We start from the raw sequence: 18934 nt of genomic DNA, 5'->3' as shown, positions 1-18934 counted from the left end.
TCAAGTTGTCCAGGCTGGTCTTTTTTTTTTTTTTTGAGACAGAGTCTCTCTCTGTCGCCCAGGCTGGAGTGCAGTGGCCGGATCTCAGCTCACTGCAAGCTCCGCCTCCCGGGTTTACGCCATTCTCCTGCCTCAGCCTCCCGAGTAGCTGAGACTACAGGTGCCAGCCACCTCGCCCGGCTAGCTTTTTGTATTTTTTAGTAGAGACGGGGTTTCACCGTGTTAGCCAGGATGGTCTCGATCTCCTGACTTTGTGATCCGCCCGTCTCGGCCTCCCAAAGTGCTGGGATTACAGGCTTGAGCCACCGCGCCCGGCCTTCAGGCTGGTCTTAAACTCCTTGGCTCAAGCTGTCTGCCCACCTTGGCCTCCCAAAGTGCTGAGATTACAGGTGTGAGCCACCATGCCCAGCCTAATTTTTTTAAAAAATTTAATTGCTATGGGTACATCTACATTTTTTAATGATGGGGAAAAAAATCTCAAGAAGCATAATATCTTGTGAAAATTATATAAATTCAAATTTCAATATCCATAAATAAAGTCATGCTCATTCATTTATGTATTGTCTGTGGAGGCCTGGCAGATCCGAGTATTTATAACAGAAATTTTATGTCCATAAGGCCTAAAATATTTACTATCTGGCTCTTTACAGTAAAAGTGTGTTGACCCCTGGTTTAGGCCCATAGTAATGTACATGAGAAAGAGTAAAATTAACCTATATAAATTGTAAAAAGTGTATCTTAAAATGTGAAACTATAGATGCCTCCACTGAGTTATTATGGGCTGTGCTGGCATACACGTTTCTATAAATGTGCATGCTCTTCCTGGTATTTCTCATAGAACATAGAGAGTGAATAATAGGATTCATTGCTGGCTGGGTTTTGATGCAAAAATTTCCTGTTTAAAAAAAAAATTGTCACTTTTTCCTTTTACCTAGTTGCACTCCTGAGAGCAAGATGGGTCACCAGCAGTTGTACTGGAGCCACCCACGGAAATTCGGCCAGGGATCTCGCTCTTGTCATGTCTGTTCAAACCGGCACCGTCTGATCCGGAAATATGGCCTCAATATGTGCCGCCAGTGTTTCCGTCAGTACGCGAAGGATATCGGCTTCATTAAGTTGGACTAAATGATCTTCCTTCCAAAGATTATCCAGGGCATCTACTCAATGAAAAACCATGATAGCTCTTTGTACATAAAATAAATATTTGAAAAAAAAAATTGTCAGCCTGGCCAACATGGCGAAACCTTGTCTCTATAAAAAATACAAAAATTAGCCAAGCATAGTGGTGCACACCTGTAATCCCAGCTACTCCCAGAGGCAGACAAGAGAATCGTTTGAACCCCGGAGTCCGAGGTTGCAGTGAGCCGAGATGGGGCCACTGTACTCCAGCCTGGGCAACAGAGTGAGACTCTGTCTCAAAAAAAAAAAAAAAAAAAGATATGTGACATTTCTAACCCTGAAGAATCTCATTCTGTCTCCTGGACACAGAGACAGTTCTCCAGAGACAACATCTGTGGTGAAGTAGCTAATACCCCATGCACTTGTTATCAGATCAGTAACAGAGCCTGACTGGGTATCTCTGAGCCGTGACTGCTCCTGGACTGAATGGGGCATTTTTCACACTGTTGTGGACAAACCAGCTGACCATCATGCACACAGGCCCAAGCGCCTGTCAATTAGCTTCTGTCCATTAGCTGTCCAAACACACACTCTGGCCCTGGTACTGCAGTCACGTTATCAGTCCCCTCCAGACCCTGGAAGCATGATCGGCCATGAGTTCCCTGTCTCCTACCATCCCTCAACTCCACTTGGACAAACTGTCAGTTAATTAGCTAATGTGAACAAAAACACTTGAAGCTAAAAAATGCACAGCTGGGCTATTATGATCATTGTCTCCTGCTCCTCAACCCCCTGCAATTTCTTCCACTCCAAAGTCTGCCCACAGGACTCCTTCTGTCAATAGGAAAATTACATAGGAAGTGACAGAACAGTCACCCATGTAGAAGGTCAAAGCCTCTCAATCCTCCTGATGTTGCTGCTATGGATTCAGGCAACTAGAATCATAAATCCCAAGGCCTGAGGTTTGGATTGGTTTTCCTATTTATTTATTTTGAGGCAAGGTCTGGCTCTATCGCCCAGGCTGGAGTGCAGTGGTGTGATCTCAGCTCACTGCAACTTCTGCCTCCTGGGCTCAAGCCATCCTTCCACCTCAGCCTCCCAAGTAGCTGGGACTACAGGCACATGCCAGCACACCCAGCTATTTTTCATATTTTTTGGAGAGACAGCGTTTCGCCATGTTGCCCAGGGTGGTCTCAAACTCAGAAGCTCAAGCTCTTTGCCCACCTTGGCCTCCCAAATTGCTGGGATTATAAGACATAAGCCACTGCGCCTGACCATGGGCTGACTTTCCTCTTTAAAACGAACTAGGGGCTTAGCAGATCCAGACTTCCCCAAATTACTGAACTCGGGATGATTTCTTCAGCTGGATGGACCATTTAGAAAGTCAAAACAGCCTTTTGGAATGATTATGTGGAAATCATAGCCTTATTCACTTTAAACCTTATATTCCCAGGGCCAAAACTCAATTCTCCAGCTCTCAATTCAAGCTCCTCTCACTGCAGTGGAAGAGGAGAGTTTAGAGTCAGCAAGGACTCCAAGAGAAATCCCTGTTCAGAAAGTTGGTCCCTGAAGGACGGGGTGACGGCCACAGTGCCCAAAGGTGCTGAAGTTTTGTGCAATTATCAGATGCCAAAACAAGAAGGTGCCCAGGGCAGACACATGTTAGTCCTTTCTATCTTCCCTTCTGAAAGGTATTTCATAATACTTCTATGGAGGGGACTGAAAATACCTGACCTCAACCACCCAAAGCCCAATTTGAGAAAAGTTAACAGCACATTTTTATTGCAATCATATTTGGGCAATTTCTACATGCTCCCTGATAATCCTTAGGGAGCAGGCAGCACATCCTTTGTTTCTCCCTGCATTTCTATCATCATTTCTCTCCATTTCCATTCTAAGGCTTCATCAGTACTCACTATAACAGCTGTTACAGCCTCCTGGGTTACCCCATCCTACTCCTCCTCACCCCCATTCTTGCTGACTCTAAGCTGTCCTCCTCCACCGCAGTGAGAGAAATAATTTAAAAACACAATTGTGACTATATCACTCCCTGTCCAAAAGTGTCTGATGGCTCTTTATCATTCTCAGAATACATCCAAACTCCCTAACTTAATTAAGTCACTTTAGAGTCTGCTCTCCACTTCTCACCTTCCAACATACCATGCTTGTACTATATCAGCCAGTTTCCCCCACCCTACTTGTGACTTGGGCATGCTAGTGTCTCACGCCTTTCCTTCTTCTCAGAATGCCCTCTCCGCCTCATCTTCATCCATCCTCAGAGGTCAGTCCAAGTGCCACCTCTTCCAGAAAGCCTTCCATGAGCTCACCTCTGAACTCCCAGAGCACTGCACTTATTATTCTCTTGGGCCTGCTCTGCTCTATACAGTGGCTACTAATGTACAGCTGTTCTCTCCCCCATGGGACAGTAGGCATGTAAAGAAAGTCCTACAACCTAGTGTGTAGCATGTAGCAGGTGCTGGTACATTTAGTGACTGATTAACAAACTGCAGAAGAAAGATTATAGGCTAAAAAGATCACGAGTCAGAGAAACAGAACTGGGATGGAGGGAGAATCACAAATCATTATCAAAAAAGAATGGTTGACAAGGTTAAAGACTAAGTTGTCATTTTAATAACAAGAGATTACAGTCAGGTGCAGTGGCTCACACCTGTAATCCCAGCACTTTGGGAGGCCGAGGTGGGTGGATCAGGAAGTCAGGAGTTCGAGACCAGCCTAACCAATATGGTGACACCTTGCCTCTACTAAAAATATAAAAAATTAGCCAGGCGTGGTGGCGTGTGCCTGTTATCCCAGCTACTCAGGAGGCTGAGGCATGTTCAAGGCCAAAGCCTCTCAGTCCTCCTGATGTTGCTGCTATGAATTCAGGCAATAGCCGTCTCCAGGCCTACATTCTTCAGCTTCAGTTCCCTGTCCTCAACCCCATAATAGGAGAGAGGGCCTCTGTCCCATTTATTCCAGCAAAAGGCACTCATTGCCCCACATGGGTGAAATGCCCATCACTAAACCAATTTTTGTCACGATTGGCCAAGATAAGATTTCAATGCCCATCCCTGGAATTCAGGTGTGGACTAGGCCCATTTGGAACACATGGACCAAGATGGGGAAGAGTGTTCCCCAAAGGAAAATGGGGAGACTGCAACCAAAAGGAGGAGAGACTCCCAGGAAGGTAAAAAACAATAATGGCCAAACCGCATCAATGTAGTTAGAGAGCTAGTGTGATCAGTAGAGGAATTCACCAGTCAGATTGAACCACATCATTGGCCTGATGAAACTATGCCTCTTGGTCCTCCAATAAACTACTGAACACCCCGAAAGTAATGATTCATTTATCAAATTTGCAAGCATTTTTTTTTTTTAAGTCAGAATCTCACTCTGTCACTCAGAGTACAGTGGTACAATCATAGCTCACTGCAGGCTTGAACTTCTGGGTTCAAATGATCCCCCGACCTCAGCCTCCCTTAGTAGCTGGAACTACAGGCATGTATCACCACACTAGCTTTTTTTTTTTTTTTTGGTAGAGACAGTGTCTCACTATGTTGCCCAGGCTGTTCTCAAATTCCTGGCCTCAAGTGATCCTCTTGCCTTGGCCTCCCAAAGTGCTGAGATTACAGGCATGAGTCACTGCACCCAGCCAAGGATTTTTTCCTTTTTTTTTTTTTGTTGAGACAGAGTCTCGCTCTGTCCCCCAGGCTAGAGTGCAGTGGCGCGATCTCGGCTCGCTGCAAGCTCCGCCTCCCGGGTTCACGCCATTCTCCTGCCTCAGCCTCCTGAGTAGCTGGGACCACAGGCGCCCACCACCACGCCCGGTTAATTTTTTTGTATTTTTAATAGAGACGGGGTTTCACCGTGTTTGCCAGGATGGTCTCAATCTCCTGACCTCGTGATCCGCCCGTCTTGGCCTCCCAAAGCGCTGGGATTACAGGCATGAGCCACCACGCCCGGCCCCAGCCAAGGATTTTTAAAATGTTAATACTCAGTGCTATGTCACAAGACAGGTACATTAATATCAGGGTGATGGCATGTAATTGGCACAACCTTTCTGGAAAGCATTTTGGTAATATATGTCAAGATCCTTAAAAATATTTTGATCCTGTCACACAGTAATTCCGCTTTCAGAAAAAATTGTAAGAAAATAATCCAAGCCAGGCATGGTGTCATGCACCTATAGTCCCAGTTACTTAGGAGGCTGAGCCAGGAGGATTGCTGGAGCCCAGGAGTTCGAGGCTATAATGTGCTATGACTTAACCTGTGAATAGCCACTGCACTCCTGTCTGGGCAACAGAACAAGACCCAATTTCAGAAAAAGAAGGAAAGAATGTAAGCCAAAATATCGACAAAGATTTATGCATAAAGATTTTCTTCATAGTATTTTCAGAATAGCAAAAAATTAGAAACAATTTATACATCTAAGGATAAGAGTTTGGTAAAATAGGCAGAGCACGGTGGCTTGAGTAGGGTAGCTCATACCTGTAATCCCAGCAGTTTGGGAGGCCCAGGTAGGGGACCACTTGAGCCCAGGAGTTAGAGACCAGCCTGGACAACATGGCAAAACTCCATCTCTACAAAAAAATACAAAAATTAGCTGGGAGTGATGGTGTGTGCCTATAGTTCCTGCTACTCAAGAAGATCACTTGAGCCCAGGAAGCAGAGGTTGCAGTGAGCTGAGATCACCTCATTGCACTCCAGCCTGGGTGACAGAGTGAGACTCCATCTCAAATAAATAAATTAATTAATTAATTAAATAAAGCAACATACAAAACTGTCTATGTGGTATAATATTAGTCATGTAAAAGAAAACCACATATACCCCAAAATTTAAAAATACATGATATTCTGATTTCCATATATAAAAAGTGAGAGCAGTGTTTATTTATTATTTTTTTCCCAAGACAGGCTTGCTCTGTCGCCCAGGCTGGAGTACAGTGGCACAATTTCAACTCACTGCAACCTCTACCTGGCTAATTTTTGTATTTTTAGTAGAGACGGGGTTTCACCATGTTGGCCAGGCTGGTCTCGAACTCCTGACCTCATGATCTGCCTGCCTTGGCCTCCCAAAGTGTTGGGATTACAGGCATGAGTCACTGCACTTGGCCCAGCAGTGTTATTTCTTTTTCTTTCTTTTTTCTGAGACAAAGTCTCGCTCTGTCACCCAGGCTGTAGTGCAATGGATGGCACGATTCCAGTCCACTGCAACCTCTGCCTTCCAGGTTCAAGCGATTCTCCTGCCTCAGCCTCTGGAGTAGCTGGGACTACAGGCGTGCGCCTCCACGCCCGGCTAAAATTTTGTATTTTTGGTAGAGATGAGGTTTCACCATGTTAGTTAGGCTAGTCTCAAACTCTTGACCTCAAGTGATCCACCCACCTCGGCTTTCTAAAGTGCTGGGATTACAGGCACCAGCCACCACGCCCGACCACACTGTTTATTTCTTAAAGGATATTTTATATATTTTTTCTTTTTATTTGCCTGTATTTTTCAAGTTTTCTACAATGAACAAACATTAGTTAAACATTATTTGGGAAGTCACCTGTTCTTACCTATGAAGAATATGGCCACTCCTTTATACCACATTAGGCTGCTTCAGCCTTTCAGACACCTGAGGGAAAATGCTTGATGGATGATGATGAAGGTTATTGACATTTCTTTTATGTCTTAAAACCTTCCCTCAATTATCCACAGAAAGTTTTTCTCATAATCACCAGTCCTTCTTTTTTTTTTTTTTTTTTTTTTTAAGATGGAGTCTTGCTCTGTCGCCCAGGCTGGAGTGCAGTGGCCGGATCTCAGCTCACTGCAAGCTCCGCCTCCCGGGTTTACGCCATTCTCCTGCCTCAGCCTCCCGAGTAGCTGGGACTACAGGCGCCGCCACCTCGCCCGGCTCGTTTTTTGTATTTTTAGTAGAGACGGGGTTTCACCATGTTGGCCAGGCTGGTCTCGAACTCCTGACCTCATGATCTGCCTGCCTTGGCCTCCCAAAGTGTTGGGATTACAGGCATGAGTCACTGCACTTGGCCCAGCAGTGTTATTTCTTTTTCTTTCTTTTTTCTGAGACAAAGTCTCGCTCTGTCACCCAGGCTGTAGTGCAATGGATGGCACGATTCCAGTCCACTGCAACCTCTGCCTTCCAGGTTCAAGCGATTCTCCTGCCTCAGCCTCTGGAGTAGCTGGGACTACAGGCGTGCGCCTCCACGCCCGGCTAAAATTTTGTATTTTTGGTAGAGATGAGGTTTCACCATGTTAGTTAGGCTAGTCTCAAACTCTTGACCTCAAGTGATCCACCCACCTCGGCTTTCTAAAGTGCTGGGATTACAGGCACCAGCCACCACGCCCGACCACACTGTTTATTTCTTAAAGGATATTTTATATATTTTTTCTTTTTATTTGCCTGTATTTTTCAAGTTTTCTACAATGAACAAACATTAGTTAAACATTATTTGGGAAGTCACCTGTTCTTACCTATGAAGAATATGGCCACTCCTTTATACCACATTAGGCTGCTTCAGCCTTTCAGACACCTGAGGGAAAATGCTTGATGGATGATGATGAAGGTTATTGACATTTCTTTTATGTCTTAAAACCTTCCCTCAATTATCCACAGAAAGTTTTTCTCATAATCACCAGTCCTTCTTTTTTTTTTTTTTTTTTTTTTTTAAGATGGAGTCTTGCTCTGTCGCCCAGGCTGGAGTGCAGTGGCCGGATCTCAGCTCACTGCAAGCTCCGCCTCCCGGGTTTACGCCATTCTCCTGCCTCAGCCTCCCGAGTAGCTGGGACTACAGGCGCCGCCACCTCGCCCGGCTCGTTTTTTGTATTTTTTAGTAGAGACGGGGTTTCACTGTGTTAGCCAGGATGGTCTCGATCTCCTGACCTCGTGATCCGCCCGTCTCGGCCTCCCAAAGTGCTGGGATTACAGGCTTGAGCCACCACGCCCGGCTCGCCAGTCCTTCTTTAGACAGGATCTATCACTGTATTACAAAGTAAAATAAAACCTGAAAATACAACATAAACTTGCGCTGACCCTGACATGAAAATGAATAGGCAACCGGGTTCCCAGCTGCCAACGAAGTACCAGTGCAAAAGGGATGCCCCAGCTGACCAATGCCAGAGACTGAGGTAGAAGCGCCCCCATGTCAGGCTTGCCTATGGGAGCTGTCTGCAGGAATTCCAGCTTGCCACTTTTTGAGGTCCAAGGACACATTCTGCCTAGAGGCCCTTCAGACAACAAGATCTCCCTCACTGCAGGCAACAAGTGATTGTCAATGATTGCTAGCTAGAGAAACAGAAAACAAGATGATGCTTCTAGGACAACACAAATGGTACCACCTCCAGGAAACTGTCCCTGTCTCCTTCCTGACACCCCCTACTCCCCAAATGGTATTCCTACCCCAAGGAACCATGGCCCTGGTGCTTTGCCTGCCCTCTTAGAGCAGATGTCACCATTGATATGTAGCAGCTCGTACTGTAAGAAGACATCACGCAGACCTTCATTCACCTCCTGGCTCTGCCACTCAATTCCTGAGCCTTAGTTTCCTCAGCTGTAAAATAGAGACGGTAATCTCCACAGCACAGAGCACTGTCCCCCTCCTTGAATTCTCTTTGGGAACAGTCTGACAACCCAATCCTTGAGCTCATATAACATGACTGTGCCCAGAGAAACTGCCTGTCTGACCAGGCCACCAAGGGAGACTCACTAGGTCCGACCCAGTGGTAGCAGTGGCACTCCCTACCTCTATGGCCTCGCCAGTCAGACCTCCAACAAGCAACAGCCAGGGAACAAACAACCAGCACTGACTAATGATACCTCTCCCATCTTCTGGACAGAGTGGATAACAGGTAGGATTACAGGACTCCAATTATTGAGGATCTATCTAGGGGTGTGGTCATAGGCATGTCCAAAACTGAACTTGATCTCCTTCCAGATATGTTATTCTTCCTGCTCCCTGTCTCACTAAATAGCACCACCCAGGACCCACGCTGGAAATCAGGATATCATCCTCAAACCTCCCTCTCATTTATGCTTCCCATTCAATTCATCACCAAGTCCTGTCACTTGTACCTCTCAGCTCCACCCATTTCTTTCCATCCCAGGGCCAACACTGTGGTTCATGCCATTATCCCCCTCCCCTGAGGCATTGCCACAGCCTCCTCCTCACAGGTTTCCTTGACTCCCCACTGCCCCACAGGGAGCCTATCTCCTGCTTCTGCTGAAAACCCCTCAAGGGCTCTCAGGATAAAAACTAGCCTCAACAGGAGAATCACTTGAACCTGGGAGGCAGAGGTTGCAGTAAGCCGAGATCGCGCCATTGCACTCCAGCCTGGGAAACAAGAGTGAAATTCTGTTTCAACAAAAAACTGGCCTTAATAACTCCAAGCCCCCCACCTTGCCCCAGTCTCATCCCTGCTTACCTTTCTAACCTCATCTCTTTCTAGTTCCTGTCTTACACCTGTAATTTCCCCAGATTTTCTGTTCTAAGTCTTACCTACTGGTTTTGCTTATGCTATTCCCTCTGTCATTAACATCCTTCTCTTCCTCCCCTCTCCCCCATCCCTTTTTTGAGATGGGGGTCTCACTGTGTGTTCCAGGCTGGAGTGCAGTGGCATGATCATAGCTCGTTGCAACCTCAAACGCCTGGGTTCACAGGATCCTCCTGCCTGAGCCTCCCGAGTAGCTGGGACTACAGATGCATCACTATGCCCGACTAAGTTTTCTTTTTTTTTTTTTTTTTTTTTTTGAGGCGGAGTCTCGCTCTGTCGCCCGGACTGGAGTGCAGTGGCCAGATCTCAGCTCACTGCAAGCTCCGCCTCCCGGGTTTACGCCATTCTCCTGCCTCAGCCTCCCAAGTAGCTGGGACTACAGGCGCCCGCCACCTCGCCGGCTAGTTTTTGTATTTTTAGTAGAGACGGGGTTTCACCGTGTTAGCCAGGATGGTCTTGATCTCCTGACCTCGTGATCCGCCCATCTCGGCCTCCCAAAGTGCTGGGATTACAGGCTTGAGCCACCGCGCCCGGCCCCGACTAAGTTTTCTACTTTTTTTTTAGAGACAAGATCTCACTATGTTGCCCAGACAGGTCTCAAGTAATCTTCCCATCTCAGCCTCCCGAGTAACTTCCTCCCTTTGTTTCCCCAGACCAGCTCCTACTCATATTTTGAGATTTTGCTCAGATTTCTACTCTTCCAGAAGACTTTTTGCTCCCCAGTTCGCCACACATACCCCCAAACTAGGCTAAGTGTTCTTACTACTGCCATTTAGGGAGCACTATTCAAACACCTCTGATGCCTTAACTCAATCCTCACAACACCTAGGTCGTCGTAGTCATCTTCTTCTTCTTCTCCTTCTCCTTCTTCTTTTTTTTGAGATAGAGTTTCGCTCTTGTCACCCAGGCTGGAATACAATGGCACAGTCTTGGCTTACCACAACCTCCGCCTCCTGGGTTCAAGCGATTCTCCTGCCTCAGCCTCCTGAGTAGCTGGGATTACAGGCATGTGCCACCATGCCCGGCTAATTTTGTGTTTTTAGTAGAGAAGAGGTTTCTTCATGTTGGTCAGGCTGGTCTCGAACTCCCGACCTCAGGTGATTCGCCCTCCTCAGCCTCTCAAAGTGCTGGGATTACAAACGTTGAGCCACTGCGCCCAGCCTCTATTATACTTGTTTTACAGATAAGAAAACTGAGGCTTGGAGAAGTTGAAGCAAATTTTCCAGGGCCAAACAGTAAGTGGCTCAGCAGTGTTGAAACCTTGGTCTATTTATTTGTTTATTTTTAATTTAAACAGCTTCATTGTCCTTTTCTTATTATGAAGGTACCAAGGAAAAATAAGAAGCACTCTTTTTTTGGTCAGTTTGCTGAACACCCTTCTTCTGGTATGCATAGGCACTCAATAATACCATCTGTCTATTCCTATGCTTATAGGCTTTTTTTCTTTTCTTTTCTTTTTTCTGAGACAGAGTCTTGCTCTGTCGCCCAGGCTGGATTGCAGTGACATTATCTCAGCTCACTGCAACCTCAGCCTCCCAGGTTCAAGAGATTCTTGTGCTTCAGCCACCCGAGTAGTTGGGATTACGCAGGTGTGAGCCTCCACACCTGGCTAATGTTTGTATTTTTAGTAAAGACGGGATTTCACCATGTTGGTCAGGCTGGTCTCCAACTCCTGGCCTCAAGTAATCTGCCCGCCTCTGCCTCCCAAAGTGCTGGAAGGCGTGAGCCACCGCGCCTGGCCAGGTCATACAAGCTTTTTACACCATTAACTGCAGTTCTCTTTCCTGAAGCTGGAGCCTCTGGAAGCACACAGCACACCCCTAGTTCGGCATGCCCTCCCCCGCCCCTCCTTCCGGTCCCCAGAAGCCTCAGGCTCTCAGGCCCTTGAGTAGTAACTGCTGGCGAGCCAGCTTGGCTTCCTGGCGAGGGTCCCTCGAGGATGAGAACAGTGATCGGTCGAATTCGCTCTTGGTGTCCAAACTGCGTTTAGACACGGACAAGCAAGACAATGGGGCCGCTTTCCAGATAGGGGACGTGGATTCTGCATCCTCCACCCCACGCCTCCAACCTTAAACATGCTCGCCAGCCACAAACCTTCAAATTTTCTTTACCAAAACCCAGGCTCAGACCTCGAGACCAGGGTCCAGCCTGTTTAAGGAGCTTCCCAGCCCCCGCACTTCTAGCTGCGTTCAACCAGGCTCAGGAGGTCCTTCAAGATCTTGGCTTCCTTTTCCTGACCCGGCGCCCGGCGCGGTTAATTATAGTCCCACCCCGCGACTCCCCGCTACGCTCCCACCCGCGCGCCCAGGACCCTAGTTGCGGGACTTAGCGGGGAAGGCACCCCCAGTTCCGGGCCCTGGCACCCTTGGGTCAGAGCCAGGAAAGGCACTTCCAGCCAAGTGCTGGCGCCGGGTGCGCCTCGCTCTACGGAAAGAACGCCCCGCGAATAAATCCGGAGCGGATTTGCATCACAGCAGCCGCAAGAAGGCTAGCTGCTGCCAAAGCTCCGAAGCTCTGGATGCCCCCATCCCTTCCTGGTCCAGAGACGAGGGTGTAGGGGGAGGGGAAATGGGGCAGGGGGGAGGAAGCTACTGCAAGAAGCGGGTGTGCGCCGGGCCTGGAAACCTGGGTGGAGAGGCAGTTAGCGGGGTGAGGAGCAACCTCCTCCTGTAGGCCAGATCTCAAGGTGGGCCTGGGTTCTCGTGGAGGGAGATAAGGGTAAAGGCTTTGTGTGTATGTGTGTGTCTTGGATTAAAGGAAACTGCCAGCCTGGAGGTGGTGAGTCTAACAGCCCCCACCTCTACTGTTAAGAATCTCCCAGCTGTAGTCTCCTCAGGTTCCCCCTACCTGCTGCTTCTGGGGTCCTCATATCCCTGAGGCCTGCACCTTGGTGACTACTGTGTGCTCACAGAGCACAGGCATCCTGACCTCAAGTCCTGGCCCTGGCTATACTACTGCCCTTCAGTCATCTCACACAGGCCAATCAGTGCCCGCTCTGCGCTTCCACTCATGCCGTTTCTCAATCAGGAAAGTTTTTTCCACTTTGCATTAGCTAAAATTTTGCCCATTCTTTAAGCCCAGTTTAAAAACTACCTATAGCCGGGTGCAGTGACTCATGCCTCTAATCCCAGCACTTTGGGAGGCTGAGGCCAGCAGGTCACTTGAAATCAGGAGTTTGAGACCAGCCTGGCCAACATGGTGAAACCCCACCTCTATTAAAAATACAAAAATTACCTGGGTGTGGTGGCGCATGCTTGTAATCTCAGTTACTTACGAGGCTGAGGCATGCACTTGAACCTGGTAGGTAGAGGTTGCAGTAAGCCTAGATCACACCATTGCACTTCAATCTGGGCTACAGAGCAAGACTCCATTTCAAAAAAATCGATAAATTAAACTCAATTAAATTTTTAAAAAAGCTACCTATGGCATCTTCTGTGGAGTCTCTAGGGGGTCTGTGTCCCTACTTCTCTAAGCTCTTAGTGTACAAAGTCCGAGCCTCTCTTTTAGTCCTGACATTTTTCTTGGTGTGTCTGCTAAATCTGTTTTCTCCATTAGGCTGCAAGCTCTCAAGAACAAGGACCAGGACTCATTCAGTTCTGTGTCATTGGTGCCAAGGGGAGTGTTGGGGACAGCAGTGGTTCTGTGTAACCCTTGGCAGGACCTATTCCCTCTCTGGACCTCAGACTCCTTCTTCACCCTTCCAGTGAGGGACCTAAATGAGATGACCCCCAGGGCTGCCTCTATCCCTGACCCTAGGAGCCAGTGACCCTATCAGTCAGTGGCTGAATTGCCTAGCCTCCTTAGCATAACCCAACCTTGCGCAGGGCAAGGCCAGGCTGGAATCGGGGATCTGAAATCCTCCCACCTCCCTTGGATCAGTTAACTGAGGCAATTGTGCAAGATTGCTGGGAACCTCAAGGCAGTGAATCTGGTGTCAACACATCATGATGCTATCCCAGCTGGAAAGTCCCCCCGCCCCTGGCTCTGGACGCCTGACAACCAGCTCCAGCTGGGGATGGTGGGGAGGGGGAACTGGCCCATCCCAGAAAGTGAAGAAGCCCCCTTTACACTCCCTCCTCAACACATTGTCTCCAGGAACAGTGGCATAGCCCCTCACCCTCAACTCCCTGAAGACCAGTTCAGGACCACCCCACTCTGCACTCCAACCTCCTCACCCCCAATTCAGCCCAGCTATCTCCAATCTAAGCTGAGACTACCCAGAGTTCCCAAATAGAAGGAACCTTGGTTCAGCTTTTTTCACAGCACGAGAAGCTGTCAGCCCCTATTGCATACTTATGAATGGAACTCACTGCCTCTCAGGGTTGCATGGACCACTTCTCCCTGAAACTGTCATCCATGGACTCACGTGTTACCTATTGAAGGCTCATGGAGTAATGCTAATTTGAAACCACAGCCCTTAGATTTAGACAGACTTAGTTGAGATTCCAGTTCTGTTACTCCCTAACTGGATGATCTTAGGCATCTTATCTACCCTCCCTGGACCTCTGTTCCTTAATCTATAAAATGGGAGCAATGATTTATACACAAAGAGTGGTGGTTGTGGGCATAAGATTTATGAAAACACCCATCATAGGTATTGACAAATTTAGGATATCAAATGTGGGCATTATTTTTATTCCCTATTCCCTGCATTCTCCCCTGAAGCTGCCTGATACTTTTTCTGGAAGCTGGGAATGGAGATACCTGAAGCTAAAACTTCTCCGGACAAAAGCAAGAATATGCAATCCTAAAAGCTGCATTTAAACCCAGTTATAGACTTCAAAAGACAGCAAAGGAGATTTGAGGCCCAGAGATGGGATAGAACTTGCCAAAGGTCACACAGCAGGTATAAGTAGGTAGAACAGCAGGCAAGCAAGGAGAGGGAGGCAAATGGGCGTGTAAGTAGAGGTCAGGGCTGAGGTATTGAGCTGGATCCAAGGACAGGCAGCTGAGCAAGAAGATCTTCAGCTGACATTGCCCCATTTCCCATGCCCAGCAGGGCCTGGCATTTGCCTCTCTTTGGAACTGCTCCTTCTGGGTTCCTGAGTTTGCAGTAGTTTCCCAGAAATGCTAGGCAAATACCTTTGTTGTTTGCTGAATAACCAGCCCCAAAGATTGGACAAGGGTCCCCATACAAATTTTACCTCCAGATTGGCTCCTTCTACAGAGGTGATCAGCTCCCCTAGGCACCACCGCACCTAGGTGCTCTCCACAGGGTACGCTATCAGGGCCTTGCTGGGAGCTCTGAACCCCACCACATGGAGTGGCTTTGCTGTGCATCATGTGGCTCAGGGCTTAGCACCTTTGAAGATAGTCTATTCCTCCCAGCCACCCCGAGAAAAGCATGGAGTATTTTCTGTTCGGTACCTTTCTTCCCAAAAAGGATAGCCAGACATGGGTAGTTGCCATTCCAATATGATAAGGAGTCTTACTAGCCTTTGGAAAGAAATATCCTGGGCTGATGGTAACCCCAGTTATGGGGAAGCTGGAGATGCTGGGGTCAGCATATTATGCTACTTGATGATTCTTTCTTTAGGTTATGTTGTCTTCGTTTGTATAGTTCTGCTTTCTCTATCCCCACCTGCTGCCCCATTCCCCTCATCTTCAGGAACCAGAAATGTGTTCTCATGGACAAAGTCTGTCTTCTGCCTGGTTTGGTTTTTGATTGTTTGTTTGTTTGCTTGAGACAAAGTCTAGCTCTTGTCCCCTAGGCTGGAGTGCAGTGGCACAATCTTGGCTAACTGCAACTTCTGCCTCTCAGGTTCAAGCGATTCTCTTGTCTCAGCCTCCTGGGTAGCTGGGATTACAGGCACCACGCCTGGCTAATTTTTGTATTTTTAGTAGAGACAGAGTTTCACCATGTTGGCCAGGCTGGTCTCAAACTCCTGACCTCAGGTGATCCGCCCACCTCAGCCTCCCAAAGTGCTGGGATTACAGGTGTGAGTCACAGCGCCTGGCCCTCCCTGGTTTAAGCTGATGTGTCCCAGGCTCCTTACCTCCCCTCAGAGTTCATGTGCGGACACCTTTGCCCGTCCCCAGCAGGAAATCCTCTAGTTTAGACAGCCATCTGAATGTAAGGCCTTCATCAATTGATTTCTCAAGATGGCCACTTCAAGGAAATTCTAATTTTGTCATCTGAAACTCAGTAATGCCACAATTCTGAATTTCTAAGTTTCTGTAACCCAGATTTTACCATGCTAGAATTCTGTGATGCTAAGATTCCGTAACTGTGAACTCCATGAATCTAGAATTTCATGATTTTTTAAAATTGTGTTTAATGCATTTTGTTGGTAATAGTAGCCAGCACTCTCTTGGCCTCGGTTTTGTGTTTGTTTTCTAGAAGCTGCAAGTCTCAGCTCCAGGCTCTCTTCTCTGGCCACACTGGTGCAGAGGAAGGTCATTCCCACCTCTCCCGAGGCTCAGGGGGTGGGATAGTACCCAGGGAAGCCCAGTCCTAGGGCCCAACACTCAGTCTACTCCCTCTGTCCTGAAAACTCTTACTTGGGCTTCAGTACCTGAGGGTAGCAGGAAAAGCAGTCTCCTTTGCAGGCCTTCCACCCAGCTTCCTTCCCTCCTTGCCCTGCCCCAGGGTCCAGGGAGAGAAAATTTTGTGGGAGACTGGCCTGGCTGAATGGATAGGTGTGGGAAGGAGGGTTAAGCACTGGGCAAAGAGCCAGTGGAGGAACCAGGGGAAATTCCCTAGGGAGCCCTGCAGCCTTCCCCAGAGGTGAGGAAGGAACAGAAGCCGGAAGTGGGGGTGTGGGTGAGGGCACTGGTAAGGGTGGGGTGACCGGTGTTGCATTGTGGGGTTGGAGCTGGGCTTCCAGCCATTGACCTGTTAGTGACAAGCGACCTCCAGCCTGGCGCCCCAGGAGCTGTCTGTTCGTGCCCTTACCCATTGACTCTGTGTTCCTGTGCCTGAGTCAGACTCCCAGGAAAATCTGGGGGGCAGGAGTTGGGGTCTAGGGAAACCGTTTCTCTAGAGCAGAGCCACAAGGCCAAGAGAGGGGCCAGGACATTCCAAGGGTCAAATCAGGGCTTGGGGCAGAACCGGGACTGAAGCTCCGGGCTCCTGCCGCTAGCCCAGAGCTGGTCCCTTCACAGTCCAAAGGGCCCCAGAATTATAAAGTAATTCTCCCCCAACTAGCCAGGTGGTGAAACTCAGGGCTAGAGGAAGAGCCCGTGCTAGGCTGCCTCCCAGGAGCAGCCTGGACCTTCTTCCAGTCCTGCAGCACATAGCTGAAGCTGCCAAACCCGATTTTCCAGTGACTGCCTGAGGCTGGCTGGAGCGGGAAGCCCTCCTCCTGGCATGAACCCTCAGGCCATCGTCCTCCTCCCCCTCACCTCCTGATTCCTTGGCCTGGCCTGCTCCTCCTATACCTGTGCCAACTGTCCCAGTGCGCCACCACTTCCTTCTCCACCTCCCTGCCATCTCCCCTGGGCTGCTCCCCAGGCATTGTAAGGTGTGATCCAGAGCTTCCCATCTCTGAGCCTTGGTTTTCTCATCTATAGATGGGGAATAGTGGCCTGCCTCCCAGGGATTGACTACAGGAATATTTGAAAGAGAAGTGAGGTGGGGGGCCAAGCAGTAGCTTACCTCTGTAATCTCAACATTTTGGTAGGCTGAGGAGGGAGGATCACTTGAACCCAAGAGTTGGAGTGCAGTGGCATGATCTCGGCTGCAACCTCTACCTCCCAGGTTTAAGCAATTCTCATGCCTCAGCCTCTTGAGTAGCTGGGAGAACATGTTTCTACAAAAAAAAAAAAAAAGGTTTACATTATCCAGGCATGGTGGCCTGTACCTATAGTACCAGCTACTTGTGAGACTGAGGTGGGAGCATAGATTGTGCCCAGAAGATTGAGGCTGCAATGGGCCAAGGTCAGACCATTGCACTCCAGTATGAGTGACAGAGTGAGACCCTGTCCCTAAAGAAAAGGCAGGGGAAGAGCTGAGCCGGGTGGCTCATGCCTGTAATCCCTGCACTCTGGAAGACTAAGGTGGGTGGATCACTTGAGGCCAGGAGTTCGAGACCAGCCTAGCCCACATGGCAAAACCCCATCTCTACTAAAAATACAAAAATTAGCCAGACTTGGTGCATACACCTGTAGTCCCAGCTACTAGGGAGGCTGAGGCATGAGAATCACTTGACTCTGGGAGAAGACGGTTGCTATGAGCTGAGATCGTGCCACTGCACTCCATCCTGGGCAACAGAGCCAAATTCTGTCTCAAAAAAAAAAAAAAAAGAAAGAAAGAAAAAGAAAAAAGAAAAGAGAAAGAAAGAAACAAAGAAAAAGCAGAGGCCGGGCGCGGTGGCTCAAGCCTGTAATCCCAGCACTTTGGGAGGCCGAGACGGGCAGATCACGAGGTCAGGAGATCGAGACCATCCTGGCTAACACGGTGAAACCCCATCTCTACTAAAAAATACAAAAAAACTAGCTGGGTGAGGTGGCGGGCGCCTGTAGTCCCAGCTACTCGGGAGGCTGAGGCAGGAGAATGGTGTAAACCCGGGAGGCGGAGCTTGCAGTGAGTCGAGATCCGGCCACTGCGCTCCAGCCTGGGCCACAGAGTGAGACTCCGTCTCAAAAAAAAAAGAAAAGAAAAAGGAGATATGAGTGTCATGGACCACCAGTTAGTTGGATGGTGGGTTAGTGCCACGTTGGGACCACAGTCTAGGATGTGAGAAGGAAGCACTGTGCTGTGGATTTCTGGAGATACGGTTGTTAGGATGAAGGGTGCAAGGTAAGGGGTGTATTCCCTCTGGTTTCCTCAGGTTATCCTACCTATAGGAGAAGGAAGAACAGAGAGAGGCAGAGAACATCATCTCAGACTAGCAGCCCCTGTTACCAGTGCTCAGAGCCCTCCTCACAATTTGAAGAAGAGCTTGTGTAATCTGTGTAATGTGTCTCTCACTGAGCTATAACTGCTCTGGGAAAAAACTCCCACTGCCTTGCTCACTGCTGTATCTCCAGAATTTAGCACCATCCCTGGCACATAGCAGGCACTGTTGACACAGAGTTGCAGATTGAAAAGCAGAAGCAGAGGCACCCCAAGGGGTGGAGACCATCTAGGTCAGCTCAGCTAACTCAGGCCCTTCCAGCCTGAGAGCCTGGTGTTCTCAGCCTCCAGGGAACTCTGGCAGGGTGGGAGAGAGTGGGCGGCACCCAGTCATCTGGGAAGTCACCTAAACTGAGGTGGTGGATGCCCTCTGGCTGCTGTTGCCTCTGGGAGCCTAGATGGGGAGGAGAATTAGGAACCTGAAGGGGGAGGGGCAGTGAAGGAGACATCATTGCAGATACAGCTAAAAATAGCTGGAAGAGATGATGTCA

The 18934-nt window shown here is 48.6% G+C and overlaps 2 protein-coding genes across 2 annotated transcripts in view; one reads left to right on the top strand and one right to left on the bottom strand.

The window, feature by feature from the left end:
- Positions 1–18934, bottom strand: part of PIK3R3 (phosphoinositide-3-kinase regulatory subunit 3) — a 142822-nt gene that overhangs the window by 122701 nt on the left and 1187 nt on the right. The window lies entirely within an intron of this gene.
- On the top strand, positions 951–1217 carry LOC117092666 (40S ribosomal protein S29-like). The gene has a single exon (XM_033226591.1). It carries the CDS (start codon positions 955–957, stop codon positions 1123–1125), a length of 171 nt encoding a protein of 56 aa, XP_033082482.1. The 5' UTR covers positions 951–954; the 3' UTR covers positions 1126–1217.

The sequence above is a fragment of the Trachypithecus francoisi genome, unplaced genomic scaffold (assembly GCF_009764315.1).
Source record: "Trachypithecus francoisi isolate TF-2019V2 unplaced genomic scaffold, Tfra_2.0 Lachesis_group12, whole genome shotgun sequence".
Taxonomy (NCBI): Eukaryota; Metazoa; Chordata; class Mammalia; order Primates; family Cercopithecidae; genus Trachypithecus; species Trachypithecus francoisi.
The sequence above is the reverse complement of the archived record's forward strand: the minus strand, read 5'-3'. Positions and strand labels throughout refer to the sequence as shown.